The following is a 26,378-nucleotide window of genomic DNA, read 5'->3' as shown; positions in this document are numbered from 1 at the left end:
TACTGATAGATAAGAAATTCCTTCTAGGAACTCCCCCTCTGCTTGCTTGATTTCTGTGGTTCCTGGCCGTGGAATGCCACCCTGCCTGGCCTTCTGCGTTCCTTCTGCTGGGGCCTGCAGGATCTTGTTGAACCCTTCAGAATAGGGCTGCCACTAATTAGTAGGCTACATGCATGGTTCTCAGACTCAAAAAATGATTCTTTTAGGTGCAGAGCAGACACTGTACTAATTTCACATCACAACACACCCTGCTTTTCCAGGGAAGAAGTCAACCTTGCTAATTTTCTGAAAATGAGAGACAGGAGAGTGTTGAAGGGAAAGCAAAAGAGTTGATGGGGCTTAGTAGTGAGCCTTAGGGCTATGTGCTTTTTCTGAGGTTCCCAAGTCACTAGAAACTCCATTTCTCAGGGGAGGAACCCTTGGGAAAGCATTTAGTTAAAAAGTCTCCAGCTAATGAGCCAATATGTGACCCCCTCCTGAAACCCATGGCAGACACTGAAGCCCAGGTAATGACACAGTCATTACCCCCTTTTCTTTCTAAACCCATATGCGGCCTCAGACTCTTTTTTTAAACACATTACTTCAAAAATGTCACCAAAGAAAATGGAATGAATGTGTGCTGAGCATTAGGCATTTTAGATACATTTGCCTGTTTTGATCCTCCTGACAAATATGAAATTGATATAATAACCCCCATTTTACAGATGAAGTTTAAGCAACTTATACAAGGTCATAATAGCAAGGCTGGTATTTGAGCTCAAAGCTTACATGCCACCATGCCTCCTGGGGAGCCCCACCCTCAGGGGTGTCAATCTGACCACTGGCCAGTTATGATGAAATGTTCTCTCCACTTAATTGTTGCTGTCCATCCTCTGGGGACCACTTGAAGGTTTCTCCAGCAAACAACTTTGAAGCATTCTCTGTCAACTCTAAATCCCATATTAGCACTGAGTGTAATAATAGGCCATATCGGGCCCCCCTATCATTTTATCTACTCTCTTGACTTACTAGATTTACTACTAACTGCATCCAGGGCAGTTGTTTTTTGAGTCTCCAGTGCCTAAGTCGGTGTCTGGCCTGTATCAGCGGTCAATAAATGTTAGCTATTTTGAATTGAACCCGACACAGGGCTCGCTATGGGAACAGAAGGGGTGAGGATAAAGGCTTATGGCAAATTAAAGCCTTCCCAGCTGTTATGAGAACCTCACAGCCAGCCTTTTTCAAACTGTATTCCATGAGATGTTACTAGGTATTTTACGGAGGGAGAAGCGTCCGATGTTCAAAAACTTGTAAACCTGCATACTGTATCCCCTCTTGGACTTCACAGAGTGTGTTAGTGTACGTTAGGCTTTCTGAAGTCTTGCCATAGAGAAACATGTTTATTTTTGTTTAATTCACGTGTTTCTAAATTTATTACTTGACCACAATTTTTTGTCCTTGTTGTTGGCAAGGAACTCCTATTCACATTTTGCTGGATGTTGTATCTTTGTGGAATTCTGTTTTGGATATGTTGCCTCAACTTATAATCCTTTCTCTGAAATATGGGTTGTGATGTCATGGATACTCTAATATATTTAATGACCCTTCTTTCTTTTTTAAATTCAAGTATAATTAATAAACACTGTTATATTAGTTTCAAGTGTACAATATACTGATTGACAATTCTATATATTTCTCAGTGCTTATCAGGATAAGTGTATTCTTAATCCCTTTAATGTATTTCACCCTTCCCCCCACACACCTTCCCTCCAGCAACCACCAGTTCTCTGTATTTAAGAGTGTTTTTTTGTGTGTGTCTTTGTTTGTTTTGTTTTTTAATTCCTCATATGAGTGAAATCATATGGTATTTGTCTTTCTCTGACTTATTTCACTTAGCATTATACACTCTAGGTCTATCCATGTCACAAGCAGCAAGATCTCGTTCTTTTTTATGGCTGAGTAATATTCCATTGTGTATATATACCACATCTTCTTTATCTATTCATCTGTCGATGGACACTTGGGATTGCTTCTATCTTTTGGCTATTACAAATAATGCTGCAGTAAACATAGGAGAGCACATATCTTTTTGAATTGGTATTTTCATTTTCTTTGGGCATATACGCAGTAGTGGAATTACTGGATCATGTGGTAATTCTATTTTTCGTTTTTTTGAGGAACCTCCATAGTGTTTTCCATAGTTTGTTTTCCTGCACCAGTTTGCATTCCCACCAACAGTGCATGAGGTTTCCTTTTTCTCCACATCCCTGCCAACACTTGCTATTTCTTGTCTTTTTGATTCTAGCCATCCTGACAGGTGTAAGGTGGTTTTTCATTGTGCTTTTGATTTGCATTTCCCTGATGATTAGTGATGCTGATTGTCTTTTCATGTGTCATTGGCCATGTATCTGTATGTTTTCTTTGGAAAAACATCTATCCAGGTCTTTTGTCTGTTTTTTAATTGGATTTTTTTTTTTTTTGTATTGAGTTGTATAAGTTCTTTATATATTTTGGATATTAACCCATTCTTGGATCTATCATTTGTAAATATCTTCTCCCATTCAGTAAGTTGTCTTTTTGGGTTTTTTTGATGGCGTCCTTAGCTAATGACCATCATTTCTTGCCACTGGAATTGGCAAGCCCACACCAGTTTCTTGAAATTTGCCCTATGCCCCCAGGATCTAGATTTGGGTGGTTGACAATCACGGGAAGAAATAATTGGGAATGGATGGTTGGATGATGTCTGAGAAAGAAAAAGACTTTGAATTCAGAGAACTCTGAGTTCAAATCCTGGCTACTACATATGAATTAAGTGCACTTGGGCGTATTAACTTCCCTGAGCCTTGGTTTCCTTGTTTGCTAAGTGGGGATAACAATGGTATCTATATCAAGATTAAAAGAAGTCATATATGTAGGGGCTGCCACAGGTGCCAGACATATAGGAGGCCTTCATTAAACAGCAGGGGTTATAACAGACGATGAATGCACTTGTCTTCTGGGTCATATTTTTAAGTTTCTTTTATAATATCATTGTGAATAGGTACCCTATTTAATCTCTTGGATGCTAGCTATGATAGTGAAAAGAGCTTCAGGGAGGGCTGTGAGTTGCCTAAGGTCACACAGCTGGTATAGGCCAGAAAGTCAGGGCTCAAAACGTGGGCTTCTCTAAGCAAAATGTGGTGTACACATATAATGGAATATTATTCAGCCTTGCAAAGGAAGGAAGTTCTGATGTACGCTGCATGGATGAATGTTGAGGACATGATACTAGTGAAATAGGCCAGTTACGAAAGGATAAATGCTGTGTGAGTCCATTCACATGAGGTTCCTGGGGTCGTCAGATTCATAAAGACAGGAAGTAGAAAGGTGGTTGCGGGGGGCTTGGGGGAGAGGTGGGCAGTTATTGTTTCGTGGGAACGGAGTTTTAGTTTCGCATAGTGCAAGGAGTCCTGGAGACGGATGGTGCTGATGGCTGCACAACAGTGTGAATGTACTTTATGCCACTGAGCTACACACTTAAAGATGGTTAAGATGGTAAATTTTATGTGTAGGTTGCCACCACAACAAAAATATTTAGGAAAACAAAAAACAAATCATGGCTTCTGATTCCAAAGGTAGGGCTCTTTCCTGCACATAACAGCATCCCCTGCAGAGGAGTGGGTGTCGGGGGCGGGGGCTCCCCTTCCAAGTCCCTTTGTACTGAATTACAAAATTTGCAGAACTCTGCTGAGAAGACCCACTTGCTTCTCCTAGATCATTCTTCCAATTGGCAAAAGCCCAGGGAGTTAGTCTTTCCAGAGAGCAAGGAATTCTTGGAAAGAGGGCAGATCCTCGGTCTCATGGAAACCACTCGGGTCAAGTAATAATGATGATTTGCTAATACTGATTAGTACTTCCTCTGTGCCAGACACCCTCCCAGTGCTTTTGCATAATTAGCTCCTTATAACCTTTACATCGATCCCACAAGATAAGTAGACTTTCCCCATTTTACAGATGAAGAAGTTAGGACTCAGGGAGGTAAATTAGCATGGCTGAGCTCATATACAGTGTGTGGAATGCCAGGACTTTTACTCAAGTCTTCCTGACCCCAGACCCTGCCTCTTAACCCCTATGCTATCTGCAGGAGGCAGGGAAATTGAAGATGTTTTCATCTCAGCTGTTTTTCCGTGAGGATTGACTGATTTCTTTTCCCTTCTGTGATGCACTCCTCTCTAACCTACCAAGATGAGGGACATCCTCTCTTTAGGTCAGTTTGTCTCCTGATTTCCTGGTGTTCTGTGGGATGCAGGTGTGTATTCTTCTCCTTGGTGGGTCATGCTCATCTGGGGAGGATGACATCCATTTTCTTTACCTAGGAAGTTGGCACCATCTCCTGGCTCTGCCCACCTGCTGTGAGGACTTTTCCAAAGCCTATTGGGTGGGAGCCTACTGCAGGTGCCAACCTCATGGCCTAATACTGGGAAGTACTATTTAGCTAGAGATGCCTTTTGTTTGCAAGGCTTAAACAGCTGGATAGAAGCTCAGCTCGGCACTTTCAGTTTACAAGAGGTGTATCAGTGAGCCAGCAGAGACATTCACAATAACAATTCCAGTGAGTGTTTATTGAACATTTACTCTGTGCCTGGTGTTGTGCTAAGCACTTTATATGGATCATCTCATTTGAGCCTCATAACAGTCACATAAATTAGGTAAAGCCAGTTCTGCTAGAAAGCTTGTTTTGAAAATGCAAATTTGTTCCATTGCGATTGATATATTAGGGAGCGATTTGAGCATAATAATTTTGCCTTTGATTATGCATGATTTTGTCCACAAGAAACACTAGGTAAAGGCAGAAAACTGCAGCCTGCTGAGCCAGGCTGTGTAGAAATACACAAAAAGCACACACGTCAGAAGCATGCCTGGTCCTTCAGTTACCACGTGTGCTGTGAGCCACACCCATGCACACCTGGTGTTACAACTCTGTCCGATATCAGAGCATCCTCCTCTCACTACTTGGCAACAACTCACAAGCTTCCTGCTTCCACCACACTTCAAGTCTTTTTCAAGGGCTCTAGTGATTGTAGTATTTATATATTTCTTAACCCTTTAACACGTGTAAAACTGGTTTCTATCTTCTATTATGGGCCACTGATGAGGTTTTGGGGTGTTATGCCCCAACTTGATTTTCCCCATTAGCTCTGTGGTTTTTACTGTGATTCTGCACCATCTGGGTGACTTTTAGGAATGTACACGTGCTTCTAGCAGAACTGACTCCACTGCCATTACTTCTTGTGGCCAAAGTGGAAGGTAAAGCTAAACAATTTGAAAAAAGTATTTGTAATAACCAGTGGTAAAGTCAGGATGCAAACCCCAGATTGGCTTACTCCCATGTCTGTGCTCAAAATCGCTAAAGCATTAACCCAACCCAACCAGACCCTGTTGTCTGAACTGATCTTTGATTGCATGTGTAACAGGTAGACTCCTTCTTCCCCCAACTGTCACTCAAGCTCTGGTTTCTCAAGCCAGAGCCACTACAAGTATGTTAGAGCCCCGAAGGTATTTGGGCACAGTAGTGAGCCAGCCCATGGGTGTGCCATCCCTGTTCTTCCTGCTTTGCAGCCTGCTCCTCTCCCTGCTTCTGCCTTCCAGGCTGGCTGGCCTCTGACACAGCAGCTACCTCTCTGCTTCATCTTGCAAGCTGGGGTTATTAGCATCAAAGAACAAAAGCAAACAGCAGCAGGCCTGGGGGTGCTCAGTCTTCTACAAAGGCAGATAAATGGGCTCTGTGTTGGGGATGAAGCTAATACCACCTGGCCTTTTGTGGAGAGACATCTCTTCCTGTGTTTGAAGAGCTCAGACACTGAAAGCTGGAAAGAGCCCCAGAACACAGGAAGCCCGCCGCTTCGCTGCTGGAAGTTTGCTTTAGCTCAACTAACGAGATTGTTTCTGTATTTGTTCCTGAAGTAGAGGGAAGAACCTTGTGCTCACTCTCCCCAGGGGCAAGAAAGGACAGGCCTTTGGAGAGATGCAGTGCATGCCTTTTTTTTTTATCTCCTAATGTTATAGTCGGGGGTACTCCTCAGTTGAAGGCCTGACCTGATGCTTGTGGGCCTGGGGTAAGAACATATATGGGCATCTGCCTCCCAGTGGGCAGCCTCCCTTCTCTCTACTTCCAGCCCGATGAAGATCCTTGTGGACATTTGTGTGGACACCCCAGCCTGTAGAAGTCCACAGCTCCTATAAATTGGTTTCCCTTGGCCATTTCTTGATACTAGTGTACACACATTGGTGGATTGGTCAGCTTTTGGGAGAATGGACCCCAGTGAATTTGGGGCAATTTGGGCAAGGAATTCTGAGTACCTGATTGTACTCTGCAAAGGGGTTAGTGGCAGGTGTTGCTGGTTCTTGGTGGGACCATCTAGTTGGCCCTGTGGAGTCCTCAGATCCTGGGGAGCTATAGCTGCAGAAGGTGCAGAGCATAGAGCCCAGGCAAGGACTCCAGGTGGCCAGGCCTATGGTCATACTGCATTTGACCCCTTCCCTCTGCCCTTGGCTGTGCCTTTTTGTCACTTTTGTGAGATGCCCTATATTCCTATCCCTAATTTGTAGCTTGATGGGTCAGATGGTACCTGTCCTGGTTTGCTCTTTCATTCAGAAATATAGCTTGACCCTTGTTGGTTATGCTACTCTGAGTATGGGAGATATTAATAAAATAGAGCCTCCTCTCTGGGTCTTAGTTTCCATATCTGTAAAACAGGATGAATAACGTTCCTACCCATTATGGTTTTGGTGAGAATTGAATAAGATGAGATATATAGAGCACTTAGCACCAGCCCAGAGAATATTCTATAAATGTGAACTTTAGTATGAGTTAGTAGTGCTTTGTGTCAGGGATATATAGATATTATCCCATATTATCCCTACATTTACCCTCTGACATGTGATGCTGGATGCAGTAACTGGCTCAGGAACAGACACATGACCTAAGCTAAACTAGTGAGAGCCTTCCCAGGGAATTTTACCAGAATTACCAGGAAATCAGCTGCTCTCTTTTCTCTAGTGCTGCCAGGTTTTGTCTTTGTTACAACATGGGGACAACCCACCTGATCATGAGGGCAGCACAGGAGAAAACAGTTGCTCTCAATTTAGTAGGGTATTAAGACAGATTCAGAGTCTAATACCAGCTCTGTCCCTCTGTCCATAGGCATGTGTCTTAATTTCTCTGAGCCTTACATTTCTTGTTTGTAAATGCAGATACCAGTATCAATTAAGATGATCTACTAACCATTCAATACGTATTGCTGAGCACCTACTGTAGACCAGACCCAGGTTGGACACTGGAGATACAAGCAGTGAATGAAACAGACAAGACTGCTGTCATGAGGCTTGTATTTAAAGGGAGTCATAAACAATAAAAGCAGAGACCCATCCTGTGATGTTAAATAGTGATTAGTGCCATGGGGAAGGAAAAGCAGGGTAAGTGGCAGAGAAGGTGCCATCATGTATAATCTATTATGCAATCATGCATAATCTATTTTAGAGAAGGTGGTTAAGGAAGGTCTTTCTGAGGAAGTAATATTTGAGCTGATACCTAAAGAAAATGAGAAACAGTCTTATATATGCCTGATGAAGACCATTCAGTCCAGGGGCTGGCACATGCATAGGCTGCAGGCAGGACCTGCTCAGTTAGTGTTAGTTACTTCTATTGTGATGGCGGGGGGTGGGGGTGGGGTAGAGGGGTGGGCTGAGGACTGGCTCTCATGACCTTGCACCTTCCCTCTTCTGTCCCCCTAACTCTGGCACTCATGCTGATCTTTGTGGAAAAAAATCTGTGATGAAAACAAATTCTGGCCCGATCTAGGGCTACCTCTGTTAGGAATGCCATGCTCAAAGCAGGGATTGGGGCAGCAACTCAGGAGAGGAAGGATTTGACCATGGCTGCCACCCTCCACCTACTCTCTTCAGCATCACAACCAGGGAAGAAGTAAATTAGGGCAGTCTCACCTTCACTCAGTACCCCACAGACGCTTATCCTGTGTTCGACAATAACCTCAACCACAAGTGCATTAAGATCAGCACACTTACTTTAAAGTTCAAAAGGAAACATTTTCCTGTAGTTTGGGGAGATCAGGTTCTTCTAACCATGGGAAAAAAGGAGGGACCCTCCATCTGCTGCTGTTGTGTTTATAGAAGAGAGCTCAGCCAACGGAGCCCTCCCGACTTACCCTTCTTTTGGACTACGTAATTTCGCAAGGAAGGAGTCTGAGATCCCCCTACTCACTACTTCCACACATGCAGCCCATGCCCCTGGATAAGCTCTGGGGAGTGTGGGGCAAGCTGCACAGCCAGCCTCCTGTAGGCGAGGCCCAGCCAAACCTTTTGGGACCCCACCTGGTGAACTCTGTCTTGGGTCTGACCTATTTTCTAGGAGAGAAAATAGAATATAGATTTAAATGCAGTGGTGCTCTGGAAAACTACAGGCCCAGCAGTGTGAGAAAATAAAACAGTAGGGGGGGCCTGCAGAGGACGTGCTTGTATGGGTGAGGACACCACCTCTCCTGGATCAATCTTATCTGGTTGTTAACTGCCTTTTCTTCTGCAATTCGCCCCCATTTTTCTCCATTAAAGATTGATATACATACACACATTTACATATTTACCTTTCCTCTGACCAGTCTGGGGGCCCAATGCTGTTCCCCCAGACACAGACTCCAGGCTGAAGATCATTCGTAAGCACAGACAGAGGGAGCTCTGGGGATGGTTGCCTTGGACGTGGGACAACAGCAAGGCATGGAGTCGGAAACATCCGAAGCTGCGTCCTAGGTCAGCCTTCCTTGCTGTGTGACCACAGGAAAGACTTTTAATACCCCTGTCCTCTCATATATGAAGGCAGTAAAATTACTAGCTAACCTTGAGGGCTTTCTAAATGTAGGTACTGTTCCAAGCTCTTAACAACCACCCTAGGAGGTAGGAACTATTATCATACCCATTTTACAGATGACAAAACTGAAGCACAGAAAGATTCAGTAACTGACCCAAGGTCTACATAGCCTGTAGACCCAGAGTCTGAATCCTGGCAATCCAGCTGTGGATCTCCCTCTCTGTGCCAATTCCTATGACCTGGCCTGAGTCACATGGCTACACTAGGTGCTAAGGTGGGGTCATCTCTATCAAGCCACATGGATTAAGGATGGGAAAGGGGTTCCCCAAAAGACAGCTGGGACTTGTTACACAAAGAAGGGGTAAAGGATGGACAGACAGTATAATGGATGGATATGGTTGAGGTTCTGATTTCCTCCTGCCCCCATCAGCCTTTGCCATTTCATTCTGTTGGTCAGAATTGAATGTGGAGATTCAGGTTACTCACTGCTTTTTGGGACGGGGGCCAGGTGACATTGTGTGTCTCTGTTTCACATTGGACACAATGCTCAGAACTGCCTCCAGGTCAGTGAAACAACTAGAAACTGAGCTTGGACCCTGGCCCCCCTCACTGAAGGAGGTTTTTCTTGGTGTTCTTGTTGCTCCTCTTTGGCAAGAAGAGATGCTGTATGTTTTATGCTCAGGGCTAGAACTAAGGCCAATTAAAGCTTCAGGAAGGAATGGAATTTTTTTGGACCCCTGTTCCTTCTCTCCTACAACCTTTTAACTCCTCCTTGCCCCACTTCCCCTGAGGAGGAGAAGGGAGGAAAAAGTCCCCAGAGAGAGGAGGGATGGATCAAACACCTTCATTCATAAGTAGAAGAGTTGAACTGAAATCACACACACACACATACACAAAGCCCTAATTCCTGTAGGCTCTTGGTGTTTCCAGGGAGCCTCCTGGTCACCATTTTTTGGTAGTTCTGTCTCTGGTAATTCAAGATGGTAACAATCAGCACAGCTAACATTTATGCAGTGTTTGCCTTGTACTGAGTTAAATGCTTTACAAGTATTTAATCTCATAACAGTGCCATGAGGGAGTTTCTGTTCTCTTCCCATTGTATAGCTGAGGAAAGCAACTCAGAAGTTCAGTGATTGACCAACCATAGCCATTTAGTAGGCAGGGACTTGAACCCAGATCTGTATGTCTCCAGAGTTTAACATTCTAAACACAACGTTCAAATGGGCAACTTAGTATCGAAAGAACTTGGGAGTTCAAGGTATCCTGCCTCCCTTGGGTGTTGGTGCCTCCAAAGAGCATGTTTCCATAAATAACAGTGTTGAAAGTCCCACCACTGAACTCCACTACATGTAAATAGTTTGATATCCTGTTTAATGAAGGGGTGTTTTAAGGACCACTATTCTAGGCAATCCATCAGTCACAGTTAATTGCCCTGCTTAGTTATTTATACAGAATGTTTTCCCTTCCCACCTCTTCTATTTTGCCACTTTTCTTCTTGCTGCCACTCTGCCCCTGAATCTAACAACTCACCAGAAAATCTGAAAGGGGGTGTGGCTGAGGAATGATTCAGGGCTCTCTAGAAGTCTCTTTGGGCAGATACAGCTTCTAGGGAATACAGGGTGTGGGCTGGAGAAATGCTTAGCTGTTGCTGTGGGTTTGCCCCTCCTGGATGTGGGGGCACAGCTCTGTTAGGTCAGCGCCTGGAGTTTCCTGGGACAGGAGTTCCAGTTCCTATGGATCTTGCCAAAACTTTACAAATCTGATTGCAGCAAATTAGAGGCACAGTAGACAAAACCCATGACTCGCTCACAGGGTAGCTAGGATGGTCTCCCCCATGGCTTGAGGTTGCTCACTTTAGCCTACAAACTGAACTTCGGTCCCATATGCCCCTGAGGGACTGGGTTTCCATTGAATAAATGTTGAGCTGGGTGGGATTCAAGAGGTCTAGTGTCTTATTTAGTCTCTGTACCTGAACGAAGTGTGTGACCTTGGGCAAGTCTCTCAAACTCTTTCATCCCCCATCTTAACCAAAAATGAATTAAGCTAGATGATGTCTGTGGGTATCCCAGGTCTACCATTCCATGATTCTAAGTGAGTCACCCAGGATTGCTGGGATGGCCAGTGGTTTCCTGAAGTAGCCCCCTGTTCCATCTCCTCAGGTGAGGTATAGCCTTTCAGGTTGGGTCTAGAGGTTTTGACGAAGTTCTAGCTTGCTCTTGACTTGGCTTCTCAGGAGGATTCTATCTTACATTTGAGGGTAGGAGGAGATTGTGTTCATGAAGATGATGGGAGTGAACTGTTCTTCATTTTTTGAAAGTTCATTGGCTTAATTCAAATGTCAACCTTCCTAGGGCTGGATGTTTATTTGTAGTTGTCAAATGTGATTTCAAATGGCAATTCCTGTCATTAATGATGAGGTGAAAAGCTAGGAGAAAAATTAAAGGGGGAGGCAGGATTTCAATTTGTATCACAAATGATCTACTCACACACAATCTCCTGCATACACATGGCTGTCTGTGATGAAGGATGGTCACTGGGAATACTGGAGAGGGAGGGGATTATAAATGTTTTGTTACCTTCTGTCCTTCAGTCCTATATGGTAAATAATGCTGCAACTTGCTCTTAATTCTCATTCCTCTTTTTCTTTGTTCCTCAAGGAAGTGGTTTATTATTTTTTCTCTCTGTGGGGAATCTTGCTTGACATCATGTCCAGTGTTCTGTATCTGGAGGCGAGGAGGATTTGCTTGGGTGGTGTTATGCAGAAATCAACCAGAATATTTTAACCAATATTCTTGCAGGATTCCAGTCTGCTTGGCTCTTCAGAGTCCTATCTGATTCCAGGATGATGTCTTTCCGGACAGATGTGAAGCTCACCTCTCTTGCTACATGCACAGTGGAAAGGGAGCTTGGTCCCTCGGCTTGCATGGGTGGTTTTTGGGTGAAGGTAGAACTAAGTGCTCAGAAGCTGAGTACCTTTGGGGTCTTGCATGAACATGATAGTCATGCAAGGGCATGTGTGTGTGTGCTTCTAACACTCTTCTTCCTTTTTCTCCCCCTTTCTCTCCTCTGCCTTTTCCTCTCTTTGAAAATGCTGCCACAGATGTCAGTCAAGGTCCAGGTGAGTCTCTGTGTTTGCATAGCTGCCGTGGAAATTTCCCCTCTGCCAGATTGTGCATGGTTTGATTCTGAGTGAGACCTTTTTCTAGGTACTCTAAACAGAATAGAGATCTAAGTACATTGCATTTTCATTGCTTTGGGTTGAGAAGAAATGCCTTGAATTGATGTGTTCGTATTGGTTTTGAAAACCATTTTAAAATCAAAGGAATGTGGTTCCCATGCTTACATAGTCACTTCCTTCTGATTAATATTTCTGGGTGAATCAAAGAAGTGGAAAATGAGCATTTTTGGAAATATTTTTTAAAGATATTCTTAAGATATGAATTCTCCAATTTACTGAGCCTTTTTGCCTTATTGTACATAAATCTACTTCTATAGCTTCATGTGGTTGAAAGTTGAAGATAGGACATACTTAGCATGGAAAATATGTGGGTGAAAGAAGTCTTCTTTTTTTTTTATTCTAAGAAATGGCTTTCTCCCCACCCTACAATGAAATTAGCAATTTTAAAATGGTTATGTAACTAATACATGCTCACTGTATTAACAAAAAAAAAAAAGAAAAAAGAAGAGGAATGGTTTCTGTCAATGAACAAATGGAAGAACCATTCTTATGCTAATTGTGCATTTCTCTTGTTAAAATGCATACTCATCCAGAGTTCTAATGGTAAGCATTGTGTGTGTGTCTGTGTGTGCAGACACACACACACACATCTGTACGCATACACACATGGGCTCATATGGGAGGATACAACCATATATGGATAAGAAGTGTCAGATGACTTAGAATGATTTGGAGACTTTTCTAAACTGGATAGAATTTTGAGTTAAGAAGAGTAATTAACCCTACCAAGTGAGAAGGGAATATCATCATTCTTAACTATTTCACATACATTTTCTTGTTTAGTCCTTTTAACATTAAATTCTTATAATATCAATACAAGGCATAGGTATTGTTATATCCATTTTAAAATAATGGAAATTGAGGGCCAGGAGGTTAAGCCATTTGCTCCAAGTCATAGGGCTCATCAGCGGTAGCACTGGGATTTGAACTTAGGACTCTGGGATTCCAAAGCCCATGCACACTCCATTGGAACATGCTGAAAATTCCATCACTGCAAATTCTCAGCAACTGAAGGTCTTGTAAACATTTCTTAATGAGACTATTGTCTATTTTTCTTTAGCGATAATATGATGTTTTCATTATTAGCAGTCCTCTTTCCAAATGAATTTATCCTTTTTTTTTTTTTTTGACTATCTAAAAGAATCAACCGGACGTAAGTAGGGTTTCTGACCATTGATCTATATGGTATATTACATAACATAAAAGAATAATACAGTTATCTCCAGCTAATACACAGGGTTTCCCTGTTTTTGTTTTCTTCTGTCCACGCCCTACCTTTGAAAATAAATGGTGTTTGAACCAGTGCATAGGACAGAATTTCCTAGGAAGATTCCATTAAATTAGTTTTCTATTTAATAATATTTTACTCAACAAATATTTATTTGAACCTGTGTACCAGGCACTATTGTAGGCACTAGGGATAAAACAGTGGACAAAACAGAAGACAATCCCTGTCCTCATTTTTATTCTACTTGAGGGAAGACAACTAAAGAACTGTATATATACACACACATATTACACATATTATATATATGTACATATTACATATATGGTATGAGAGGGTGGGTGATGAGCCCTGAGGAGAAAAATGAAACCGTTAGAAACTAATTTATAGAGGATGCTCAGGCCTCTCTGTTAAGATGATGTTTCACCACACCTTAAGGTGGTGAGGTAGTAAGCCCAACACCTTAAGTTTTGTTTGTAAAAGTACCACTTGACTCAACCCCTCCTCCTCCTGGTTCCTGTCAAAGACGTGACCCGGGGTCCCCATGTTGGCCTGTGTGTGTTGTGCCCTGAGCAGGGGCTCCCGGCTGAGGGAATGAGTGGGGGCTGAAATCTAGCCTGCATTCCTCTTGCCAAGCCTGCAACCATGGGGCTGCCTCTGACCAAAGTGGGGGAGCGCCTTTTTGTAATTCTTGAAAAGGTGCTTATTGGTCCTGGATGAAACAGTATGGCGGAGTGAAAGCAGCAGACACACAGGCTCCTGTCTGTCTTTCCAGACGGGTGGAGGTCGGTGGGTGACCCTCCCTCACATAACTGTAACTAGCCCTGTGCAGCCCCATTCCAATTCCACAGCCATTCTTTCATCTTATTCTCTTAATAACCCTCTGAGGTATGTCCGCTGAGCCCCATTTTTCTTCTGAGGAAGTTGAGGCCAGGAGGTTAAGTGATGTGTTGAGGTCAGCCAGCCATTGAGGAGCTGGGCCAAGAGGGGATTCCAGCCTGATTCCAAATCTGGCACTCTTTGTGCTGCCCTTGAGGTGTCAAGAGCTGATTGCCAATCCTGTAACTCCCCACCCCAACCCCTTGCTTTTTTGTACCTCCTGAGCCTGAAGCAGATCACTAGTTCAGAACCTCTCCTTGTGGCCCGGGACAGAGCGGGCGGCGGCCCGAGCTGCCTGGCCCAGGCTGAGGTCAGCCCCTCTGAGCCGCCGGCCAGGCCCTGTGGAGCCAGCCGTGTTGTGGCTCTGAAACAAGATGCCTTTAGTGGTTCTCTGATTTTTTTCCCCTTCCCCACAGGAAGACAAATTGGGGATTTTATGAGCTAATGTAGCTGTTTACCCAGGGGCCGCGGGCAGACTGTGAGGGACGATTGATTAATTTTACATGCTGAGGGTACGGGTGAGAAATAACCTACTGGAAGATGCCGTTGGCAGCACCTTCCCCAATGTCCAGGCCATGGGCTGGGGGCTCAGAGAGACTGTCCTGGAAACACCCAGAAGAAAAAGGGCAGGCAATACCTCCCTGGGCTTCCATGTGGGAAGATCCACAGCCCCTCCTCCTCGTCTTTAGGAGGGAGGTTTAGGATAATAGAGAGGCATCAGGCATTTGTGGTGTGCTGACCTGAAGGAGGTGAGGGACACTCAACTCTGATTTAACTGTTCACATGCACCCTCCCGGGCAGGTGTTACTGTCCTCTGTCAGACAAGAGAAGCCTCAGAGAGGGTCGGGAACTGCCCACGGTCTCCGGCTGCTAGTACAAGACCAGGATCCCACATCTGTCTGCCTCCAAAGCTTGAGCTCTTTATCTTTGAAACCCTGGCATTTCCAAGACAGAGCTGTGGGCCAGGGGTGCTCCTTCTCTTTGTCTGCATTCTTAACTTTCTGTGCAGGGCACATAGTAGGGCCTCAAAATACCTATTGAGCAGAAAATGTGGGAACAAATACCAGGACATTGTGAATTTGTAGGGTCCTGAGACATATTGGAGCTCAAAGGGTATCCTGTCCAAAGAGGACAACTATTTTACTTTTCAGAGGAGGAAACTGAGGCCCCAGGGAGGGGCAGGGACATCTCCAAGGCCAGATAACCCATTTGTGGCCTGCAGGAGACCCCTGTCGGGCACTTATCCCATGCCCCTGGCTCACTGGGGTTAGTCACTGGGCTCCCTATGCTGCCTGGGGGGTCAGGAGTGGGTAGTCCCAGCCCCCTCTATACCATGTCATGCCCTCAGCCCTCTTCCTGTGTGTTCCAGAACTCTCTGCCAAGGGGAGAACAATCCCTTTGGAGGTGAGGAAGAGGGCAGGGTAGAGGAAGGATCTAGGAGGCAGGGAACAGTGCTGGGGCATGTGGGTGTCAGACCCTTCTCTTTCCCTCCCCCAGCACCTCTCCCTCCAGCCACGAGGGGCTGCTTATGGTGCACCAATGACAGTCTCTCTCTTCAGAAGGGGTAATTTCTCACGCTCTGCCTGCTGATTAGAGCTGGAATTTAAATGAGTAACTGTGACCTTGTGGAAGTGCCCTAGTTATTCAGAGGCCCGATGAGGAAATAGGCCTCTTGCTTCGGCCCATCAGAGCCTTGGCAGGTGCAGGAGGAGGGGCTGCTGTCTGCCAGGGCCCAGAGGAGGCCCCGGTGTGCTGTTGCCCGAAGCAACTGACGGCCTTTGCTGGAGCCTTCCTCTGTCTGCTCTTGATCTCTGCCCTCGGTGTCCTCCCCCTTCAGTTGAAGTCATCTCAGGGCTGTCCGGGGAGAGCGGACCTGATTATTGATCCTGAACCCTGCCCTGTCTCTGGGGAGTCCAGCCTGAGGGACGCTGTTCTGAACCCGAAGTCAGGACGCAGCACTGTTGTGTCTGACTTGTGTGATGGACACAAAGGGTTTGCCCTAGAAGTTACTGCTCAGAGACAGGCCCCCAGACCTGCAGCACTGGCCTCACGCAGGAGCCTGTTAGAAAAGCAGAATCTCAGGCCTCACCCCAGACCTGCTGAGTCAGAATCTGCTTTTTACCGAGACGTCCAGGTGTACACACATTAACGCTTGAAGGCCCACTGACCTAAAGTGTTCAGCTTCTCCTCGTCTTTGGGGCCAGCTGGCCTGTGTCTACTGAGGAAGGCGTGGTCCACCACAGGAATGCCCCATTCCTTGCCTCTTCTCCTGGGCACACAGTACGACGTGGCCCTTTTCTGGGTTGACAGGGGTTGGGAGGGTGACTGGGATTAGGGAAGGGAAAAGGAATGAACGCTTCCTGACCACTGAGTCTGTGACCGTCACTTTTCCAGCACTTTCCATGGAAGAGTTTACAAAGTGAGGCAGGGTAGCTCTGGAGAGCACAGGGTTCCCTGAACTACTGCTCAGGGGCTAACACCAGCCCGTGCCTGCTTCCATACGGCCTTTGAGCTACAGATGGCTTTTCACGTTATAAATAGTTGGAAGCAGTCAAGAGAATAATTTGTGATGCACATATTTTATGAAATTCTGATGTCAGTGTTCATAAAGTTTTATCAGAACACAAGCACGCTTCTTCATTTCTGTTTTGTCCCTGGCTGCTTTGTGAAGGCAGAATGGAGTAGCTGTGTGGCGTGCAAAGCCTGGAAGACTTATCATCTGGCCCTTTACAGAAAAAGTTTGCCACCCTTGGGTTAGAGCACAGACTTGGAGCCAGATGCCTGGGTTGACATCCTGGCTTTCTCCCAGTATGAACAGTATGTGCTGTTTAAGTTACCTTCCCTTTGTGGGCCCTACTTTACTCATCTGTAAAATGGGGAGAGTATGTACCTACCTCACGGGGCTCTTGTGAAGATTAAGTGAGCTCATGCATGTCAGGTCTTTAGAACAATGCCTGGCACATAGTAAGTCATGCATAAATTAGCTAGTTTTCTAAATTAGCTCATTTGATCCTTTCTACAAGTTTTCGTTTCACAGGTCAAGATGGCCTCAGAGAAGTTTAAAATGAAAGATATTCGTTTGCCTGTCTTGGTCTCCCACACTGTTCAGAGGCATGCTCCCAGTGCTGGAGAGCCCCTCAAAAGACACCTGCTAGGCTCCCCTTGTCGCACATTCTCTCCTATCTGTCCTGATCTTTATGCCTTCAGTGAAGAGGTCCTTCAGACTTAGATCCTGGCCGTCACTGCTGTGAAATGAGGCTGAGGAACCCCAAAGAGCAGGGGGAGGCAAGGGGACCCATATTTACAGAGGTCCCACTGTATGCCAGGCACCCATCATGGATGAAGAGCCTGGGGCTCCAAGACAATAGATCCTTTGCCCAAGGTCAGAAGCAGGTATGGTAGGTACCAGGATTGAAACACACATCTGGGATTTCTGCTCTGTCATTCTGCCTCCTACTGGCTCTGCTACTTTCCCTGGGGGCTGTGTGGCCTTGGGTAAGTCATGAAACCTCTCTGGGCCTTAGGCTTCTTTTATTTAATGTGAAGGGATTGAATCAGATGGCCTCTCAGGCTTCTTTCATTCTGAGGATCTATGATTAGGCCTCCAACTGAGATACCTCAGGGAACAGCAATCAGGAAAATGCCTTCTTTACCAAAGACTTACAGCTCCTAACTCCAGTGGTAACTGTAATATATTTTGTTTTTTCCTTCCTCTTCTTTTGAGCAATAGTCCCATTTGCTTTTCTCCCTTATTTATTAGGGAAAACACCTGACATTCATTGAGCTTGTATTTTGAGCCAGGCGCTAAAATACTGTTTTTGCATGCATCATTTAATTCTTCTGACATCCTCAGGAGGTAGATTTCGTTGTTAGATCCATTTCACCCACGAACAAATTGAGGCTCAGGGATGCCAACTCACCAGTTCTACCCAGTAAAAAGTGGCAGAGCAGGATGCAAACCCTGGTATGTCTGGCCCTGGAGATGACTCATGGCGAGTTCCAGCAGAATGTACATTCCACAAAGGTACACTCCTGTTCACTATTTCTGTGCTTTGGGCCCAGAACAGTGGCAATATATTGTAGGACTGGGATAATAAATACTGGCTCAATGAGTAAACAGTGCTTGGGACTCAGCTCTTAGTTTTACTCCTCACTTATCTGAAAAAAAGTCTGCTTTTTGTATAAGGGTTCACCCTGAGACAGAAGGTAATCGAATTTTATTCAGTGCCCATCTTGGGCTTGGGTCAGTGGAGAATGCAGGCAGTAGGGAATCCACCATGGTTGTGTATAATTGAACTCGAAGGGGGCCCTTGGCTGGGCTAACAGTGATCAGCTTCCAGCCAGTTGCCCACGGGGGTCTGGGAAGACCCCCTTGGCTGCTGTAGCTCTTCTTGATGAATAAGTGTTAGTAGGGAGCTGCTTCCCAGCCTGCCTCCAGCTGTAGCTAACTCAAGGAAGCAGATCACTGGGCCTTGGTGCCTTTTTCTAGAATATTTTAAAATGACGTCCTTTACTGTCCTGGCAAGGCTGACCCACTGGGGTGCTCGTTACGGTCTCAGTTTGTTTCTCAGTTCTGGAGGACAAGGTCAGAGTTAGAGTTGGAAAAACATTAGAAATAGTCTGTAATCTCAATGGGATAGTACTGCCCTCACCCCTGATCCTGCCAAACGTGTGCGGTGTATACTTATTGCTCCAATGATGAATGGGCATTGGTGGCATTAAGCAATGCATGCTAAATGCATTGTACTGTGTGGGAGAGTCTCATTCAAACATTTGTATCCTCAAAATGCCATTGAGAATACTCTTCTGGACCAATTCCCTCCTTGTACAGGTGGGAAGCTGAGGCCAGAGAACTTCCATGTAACTCAGTTAAGTCACACAGCTTGGTTATGGCAGCCTTGGAGACCCTCCCAGTCTGTAGACTTACCCTAGCAAGGTCTGGTAAGGACCTGGGCTAAGCTCGTCAGTTTGTGGGGCTAGATCTCAGAAGGGGTTGAGAGATGGAATACAGTTGAGACTTGAGGACATGGGTCCCCTGTGGGGCAACTTAGATGACTGTGACCATGGAGGGAAGCATCTGAGGCTGCACTGGGAGGGTGGTCTGCTAATGCCGCCAGTTTGTTGGAAAATTGGCGTTGGCGGGAAGTGGGAGGCGGGGCAGAGAGAAGGCCCAGATATACCAGTCTTCTGAATAATGAGAGCAATGACTACATCCTTTCAAGCCCTTTCTGTGTTCCATGAGCTGTGCTAAGTGCCGTTCATACATGGTTGCACATGATTGTCACAGTGATCCTGAGAAGATATTTTACAGGAAGGAGGCATGGAAGAGTTAACTTGCTCAAAATCCCATGGTTAGTAAGAGGTAGAGCTGGGATTTGAATTCATGTTTTGGAGGCTTTAGAGCAGTGGTTTACAAAGTTTGGTAAGCATCAAAATCACCTGGAGAACTAATAAAGGAGACCCAGGTTCATTAAAGTAAGACATTTCCTCCGGGTGATTCTGATACGACTGAAGTTTGAGAACCACTGTTTTAAAGAAAGTGATCTGGAACGTAAAGGGACTTAAAGCTCCAGCATTAAGCACTATTTTCTACCTTATAAACATTAAGGGAAGGCAGGAAGTTGGGGGAGGAGGGCAGGTGGAAGGAGGGATGGAAGGAATGATTCTCCCTTCGAGCTCCAGTGACACCTTAGGTGATGGGCCTTGTAGTGATGGGCCATCGTAATACATTATAGTCAGGTGTGTATTGTCCCCCACAAGCCCCTTCGCTGGCCACTGTGGGCTTTTGAAGGACATGGAATGTCTTACTTTTTGAGAACAGAGATATATCCACGCCTGCATCCCCACTACCTGCCACATCGTATGTGCTCATAAAACTTTATTGTTAGAAACAGCATTTCAGGGATGGAAAAGATCCAAAAGGTTGTCAAGGCTCTCTGTGCAACTAATTTTTGAATCTCTTCTGTAAGAGTTCATTCAGACTTGGCTTGAACCCCTGCAGTGCCGAGCAGCTCATTGCTCCTTTCGCCGTTCCATCCCGTTCTAAAGAGCACTGAATGTTCCAAAGCCTTCCTTATTCTGACTCACTCTAGCTTTTACCACCTGTATTGCTTCCAGCCCTTGGAGACACACAGAATAGATCTAATTACACTCCCAGTGTTTGAAGACAGGGCTTTTTGTCTTTAAGGATTTTTTTTTTTTTTTCCTAAAGGCCAAAACATCTCCAGTTTCCTTGGGCATTCTCATACAACGGTTTTAAGTTCTTTCATCCAGGTCATTGTTTTCTGAAAAATGACCCCCCCCTTTTTTTTTTTTTTTGCATCCTTTCCAAAGAAGTATGCCCACACCACAAACAGTATTATGGGCATGTCCCAACCAGCTCATTATAGAGTGATCCCACTGTTCCCCTTTTCTAGACTTCCTACATCTATTAATGGTGGCACCAAATACCTTTGCTTGTTTTTTTAATGACTATAGCATAAAGTTGAACTTAAAGACATTGAAAATCTTGACTATTTTGTGTGCACTCCTGCTAAACCATTTCTCTCCCCTTCCTGCACTGTGCATTGGCTTATATGACATAGTTGGGATCATTCTTTGATTTTGTTCAATTCAGCCCTGGATTTTTAAAATCCAGCACACCATGATCTGTTAGGGTAAGGTTCTTTCATCTAGCACATCAGTTGTCCCTTCCAGCTTCATGTCATTTATGAATAAAGAGCAATTTTAGAGAAGTTCATGACAGTTGAACTTCTTCTCCTTTGGGAAGGGTCTTTTCTAAAAGCCACAGTCACTGGTCCTTTAACCCTTAGGGTGATAAGCATGACTGCCTCCATTTCTCTTCTTTCCATCATATCCATGCATGAGAAAACCCCAACCCACCTTCCCCCTGAAGAGATGGAATAGATTGGGAAGGTGCTGCATATTTTCCTCTACCCCATGGTTATACCATACAGAGGCTATTGGGGATTCATGGGTGACACAGGAAGAAATAGTTTCTGTTCAGTCCAGCCACCAGACTGTAAGAACAAAGTTGGTCTAGAGGCAAACAGTGAGTGGGCTAAGTACAGTTATGTCCTACAAAGGGTTTAGTGGTGAGAATGGCACATGGTGGCATCATGGAAGGGCAAATCCAGAAGCTGGGACCTGGGTGGCACCTGCCTTGGAGAGTTAGCCACAGGCTCTCTTTGTCATCAGTCCAACTATTCAGTTCATCCCCAGTACTGTTCGGGCTCATAGAAAAGCCAGAAACATGTCCCAAGGATCAGCTCATGATTGCTGTTAGAGTATTTGAGCCATTTAAAATAGTCATTTTTGGGGCACCTGGGTGGCTTAGTCAGTTGAGCGCTGCCTTCAGCTTGGGTCATGATCTCGGAGTCGTGGGATCCAGCCCCGAGTCGGGCTCCCTGCTCAGTAGAGAGCCTGCTTCTCCCTCTGCCTGCTCCTCCCCCTGCTTGTGCTCTTTCACTCGCTCTATCTCAAATAAATAAACTCTTTAAAAAAATAGTCATTTTTATAGGCCAAAAGCAGTCAACTATCAGTTTGATATGATTGAACCCAACAGTTACTTGGCCTCGTTGGAGATCATCTTGGTTCATAAAGGCATAGTGTCTTTGAGTTGGAATGGATTTTTGGTAGTTATCTCCAGAAACCCCACTCTGACTCTCTTCTATTGCATTTCTGGCAAATGAGGCTTTCCCTATTACTCGACCCTCTGTTCTGGCCAAATGTGCTTGCTCCCTTATCTTGCATGTTCAACTTTAAAAAATACTTGAAGGCACCTCTCATGTCCTTTTCTAGCTTGTTCTAGTTTGGGCTCTATGTAGCAGTTCCTGCAGCCATTCTGTATGTGACATGCTTTCGGACCCCTGACCATTCTGATTCTTCTCCTTTGGACACATTCTACCTTGTTAATGTCCCTCCTAGTGTATGGCACCATTCTCTGAACCAAAACCCTAGGTTTGGTACATTCTGTGTTGAGAAGAGGTAGGACTATTGTCTTCTTTTTATTTTGGGGAGAAGTGGGGGATTGTGCTTAAGTGCCTTAAGATTCAATCTCACCTTTGCCTGTTCATATCCTTTTGGACCCTAATTTTGATATCTAACAAATTAGCTATTCTTTTCAACTTAAGTTCATCACAACATCCAGACACATGCCAATGAATGTTTTTAGCCAGGTCACTCATCAAAATGTTGAGCAGGCCTAAGTTCTGATATAAGCTATTAGTGAACCCCTGATAGAACAAGGACGCTGAAGTCCATGATGAAGGTCAGGGAATTGTCCAGGGAAGGGCTGGTCTTGGGCACCATTGTGGAAGTAGGTGGAGGTTTCTTTCCAGACCCACCTCTTCCCTTTAAATATTCCTCTCCGCTGTCCTACCCTGTCTCCTGGGTCCTTTCTCCTATCCACAGTGGCAGACTTCCTCAACCTGTGACCTCATGTCTCTGTCCTTCCTGCACTCACAAGTCCCTATGCTGTCCCTGTCTTTGAAGGAAGATCTTAATTTGGCTTTCTGATGACCTCACATCCAGGACAGTGTCAATGGCTGGGGAGCCTGAATGTGTCTCATGTTCAGATTTGCATTTTAATGAGGGGAGATGGCTTAATAACCCTAAGAAATGCCCCAAAAGGAAAAGCTTCATGTTTTAGTAGAATCTTGGGATGGGGCTTGGGGAGAGGGAGATGGTGCTCCTTATATCATGCTGGACCAGAGTTATAAATGAAGTTGAATTAGCATCCAGGCACTATTTTCTTCTTCTGAATTCTCCAAGACATGTCTCCTCCTTTCTCTACCACCACTGAAGGAGGTAGGGTAGCTAGTTTAAGGTTATCATCACAGTCTGGAGAGTCCATCCGCTGGCTTAGAATCCTCACTTCACCCCTCATTAATTAGTGTGACTTTGGTTCTAGGCCTTGGTTTCCTCACCTGTAAAATCAAAATCATAGCAACTGGCCTTTCCTATAGTTATATTTAATGAGATGACACATAGCCATGCTTTGTCTATAGTAAATTGTCAACAAATATTAGCTGCTGTCATAATTCTTTTTCACAAGTTCACCAAATTTCCTCTTTTAAGTGCTTAAAGTGTTAACATGTGTGTTTCTTCTTTCTCCTTCTTTCTTTCCCAAATTCCCAGTCACCTTATAGTCATCACAATCACTTGTGGCTTCTCTTCATTGGGCCCCACCCCCTACCACCTTCACAATCTCCTTAGTTCCTCTGGAAATATCAGTGAATGTTTCTATTACCTTCTGATTTTATGTAATTACTCTTTGAAAAAGTCCTTGTGGCTTCATAAGAATTCAGTGTTAGCACTTGGCCCTTGTAGCAATTAGTGACATTTAATTTCTCTACTTCAGTATGGAAAAAGAGATGATATATGTGGATTTTGTACTGGGATAAAAGTTACCCTGAAAGTGAATGAAAGAGAAGTCTTGGTAGAGATAACGTGCTTTTTTTTTCCCCCCTGAATCTTTTTTTTTTTTTTTTTTTTAACCCCATGAATGACTTCCTTCTTCCCTTGAAATACTTTCCCCACTTACTCAGGCAAAATGAAGGAAGGTAGGGTGGATTGAAAACCGTCTGAGGTGGGTGGGATTATAGGTTTGAGGGGGAAACAGTATTAGCTTAAATTATGAAGGCCTTCAGCTTCTGGCCTGGTTCCTGAACACTGCATCTTCCTCTTGCCTGTTTCTATTGTCTGTATCAGTCATTCTCATGACAGGCTTCATGATGCACAGCCACTTACAAATGACTTTCCTTTCGTAGCCATTTCCATTCTCCCAAGCTGCAAAAGCTGCTATCTCCATGGGGATTTTCCCAAAGGATGTAGCAGAGTTTAGAGGGCCATACGTATATTTTGCATATAATTTACATATGATTTGCAGTCTGTTCTAAGGCAGTTTCAATTTTGTATGTCTTACCTACTGGTGATCTTTTCCTCTTCTTGTTCTTACATCTACCCTGAGAACTTGTGCACAGAGATAGGTAGGCACAAGAAGGGTGGAATATAGCACTAGAGAGAGTGAGGGGAAGGGTATACATATGAGACATCTTGTTGGGATCCAGAATGGTCCCTGGATCCAGCTGGGGTATCACTCTGTCAGGGTGTGACATCTAGATAGGAGACACTTCACTTGCTTTCAAATTTTTGATAATTTTTTTAAAAGGCATTGTAGTTCCATAGGAATTCAGTGTTGGCAATTCTCAATATCCTTCCTGTCAAAGGCTCATCCAAGCCCATTTCCTATTCCCTACCCTCCACTAGGTGAACTTTTATAGAGCTGGCTTTTGAGTCTGAGTTGAGGATCTATTCAAATCCAGAGCCCATGGTGAGATTGTTGTGAAAGATGCTGTCCCTTTTGCTTCCCTGAGTCCCTGTTCCAGGCCATGTCTTCTCTTGAACATCACACCAGAATAAATGCCAAACTCCAAACCCAGCCAGTTGCTAGTCCCAGGGCCAGCTGTGTAGCCGGGAGGGCTGTGGCTGACCTTCTGTTTCTGAGGTCAATGAGAAGGCCAATCTTCATTTTTCTCCCTTCCTCAACAACCGCACCGATAACACACACACACAACATAGATTCCTTTTTTTCCCTTACTAATTATACCCTTCTCAGTTAAGATTTTTTGAGCATTATTTTCTGTATCTATATTTGAAAGCTATATAGTTCCTTTTTCTTTTTTGAATGTAAAATTTTATTTTAATGTTGAATATGTTGGGGAAAAAAAAAGAACCTCCAAGATACCTTAATACCCCTCCCATCTCGCCCAGGTTAAGACTCAGTACTCTATCCCCTTTTTCTTGGAGGATTCATTGACTTAGCTTCTTCCGTGAAGGGGCGGTGATACACCCTAATATTTGTCTTGACTTTTTCACAGACATTAGTCCTACATTTTAAAACACATCTTAGACATTTTTGCTTGAGTGGTTCTTCTGTTTCCTCAACTCGTTATGCCTAAAACAGAACTCATCATTGCCCTCATCCCCCATTCATCTCCCACCCCACCCCACCTTCCTATTTCTGACAGTGTTCACTCAGCCTCCCATCCACTCCTCTGAAGCATCTCATCGGTCACCCAAAGCCTCTTGGATCCTCTTTTTCCTTTTTCTCCCCACTACCACAATTCTAATCTAGGCCCTCTGCCTATGACTGATCTTTCTGCCTCTGTCTCTCCCTCTCATCTATCCTGTCCGCACCATTGCCAAAGCAATCTTCCTCAACATCATTTTCCCTGGGTCATTCCCCTGCCCATGAACCCTCACTGTGTCCCACCAGCTATAAGATCAAGTCCATTTTCCTTAGCCTTGAAATTCAAGGCCTTCATGCAATGGTTCCTACTCTCATCCTTAAGATCACCTTTCATTTCTTCCTTATATGAACTGTTTACCTGTGTTTGTTATTATTTGAATAGCATGTATTACCTGCCTACCATGTGCCTGGCAGTGTCCTAAGTGCTTCTGAAAAGCTGAACTGGAAAGTCCTTACAAATTTATTCTGTGGTCCTGGGAGCTGGCGGTGTTACCTGAGTGTCCTCCATCTCTCTAAATCCTAAACCATCTTCCAAGATCTATTTCAAATCTCACTTTCCTCCAAAAACCTTTCCTGTAAATCCAGGGCCCTCCTCACAGTCCTGTGGTCTTTATGGTCTGAATTCATCATCTGACATGTAGTAATGACCCATTCATTCATTCCTCATTCAGTCACCAAACAGCTACTGAGCACCGACTCTGTGTCATTTGCTGCTAGCTCTTGTGCTAGTTGTTGCCTCACACATCAGTGTATTTTTATAGCATAGTAAAAAATAACAACAATAATCCTTATAAAGCCCTTATCATGTGCAGGCCCAGTTTTATGTATATTCACTTATTTAATCCTCAAAACAACCTATGAGTTTGGCATGATTGTTATCCAAATTTTGCAGATAGGGAAATCAAGGCGCAGAGATGTTGAGGGTCACAAGCTAGAAAGTAACAAAGGTAGGATTCAAATCTGGCTCTGAAGTCCTTGAACTTAACCCCTATACTTCACTGCCAGGAATCAGTAATATATATCATATGCATGTTTATGTAAATATAAACGCATAACATCTTCCCACTTAGACTCCAAACTCCTAGAGGTTAGTGACCATCTACCATAGTCGTCTATATCTCCGCTACCTTATCCAGTCTTTGCATATAGTAGGTGCTTGAATCAC

General features: G+C 44.5%; 1 protein-coding gene across 3 annotated transcripts in view; it reads left to right on the top strand.

Moving 5' to 3' along the window:
- The window catches only part of NRXN3 (neurexin 3), a 1,459,332-nt gene that overhangs the window by 20,415 nt on the left and 1,412,539 nt on the right, over window positions 1-26,378 (top strand). For all 3 annotated transcript variants that reach the window (XM_021679606.2, XM_044918184.1, XM_021679607.2), the window contains exon 2: window positions 11,940-11,957. In XM_021679606.2, the coding sequence (XP_021535281.1) occupies window positions 11,940-11,957 (18 nt within the window). The remainder of the gene's footprint in view (window positions 1-11,939; window positions 11,958-26,378) is intronic.

Source organism: Neomonachus schauinslandi, chromosome 9, assembly GCF_002201575.2.
Source record: "Neomonachus schauinslandi chromosome 9, ASM220157v2, whole genome shotgun sequence".
Lineage (NCBI taxonomy): Eukaryota > Metazoa > Chordata > Mammalia > Carnivora > Phocidae > Neomonachus > Neomonachus schauinslandi.
The sequence above is the reverse complement of the archived record's forward strand: the minus strand, read 5'-3'. Positions and strand labels throughout refer to the sequence as shown.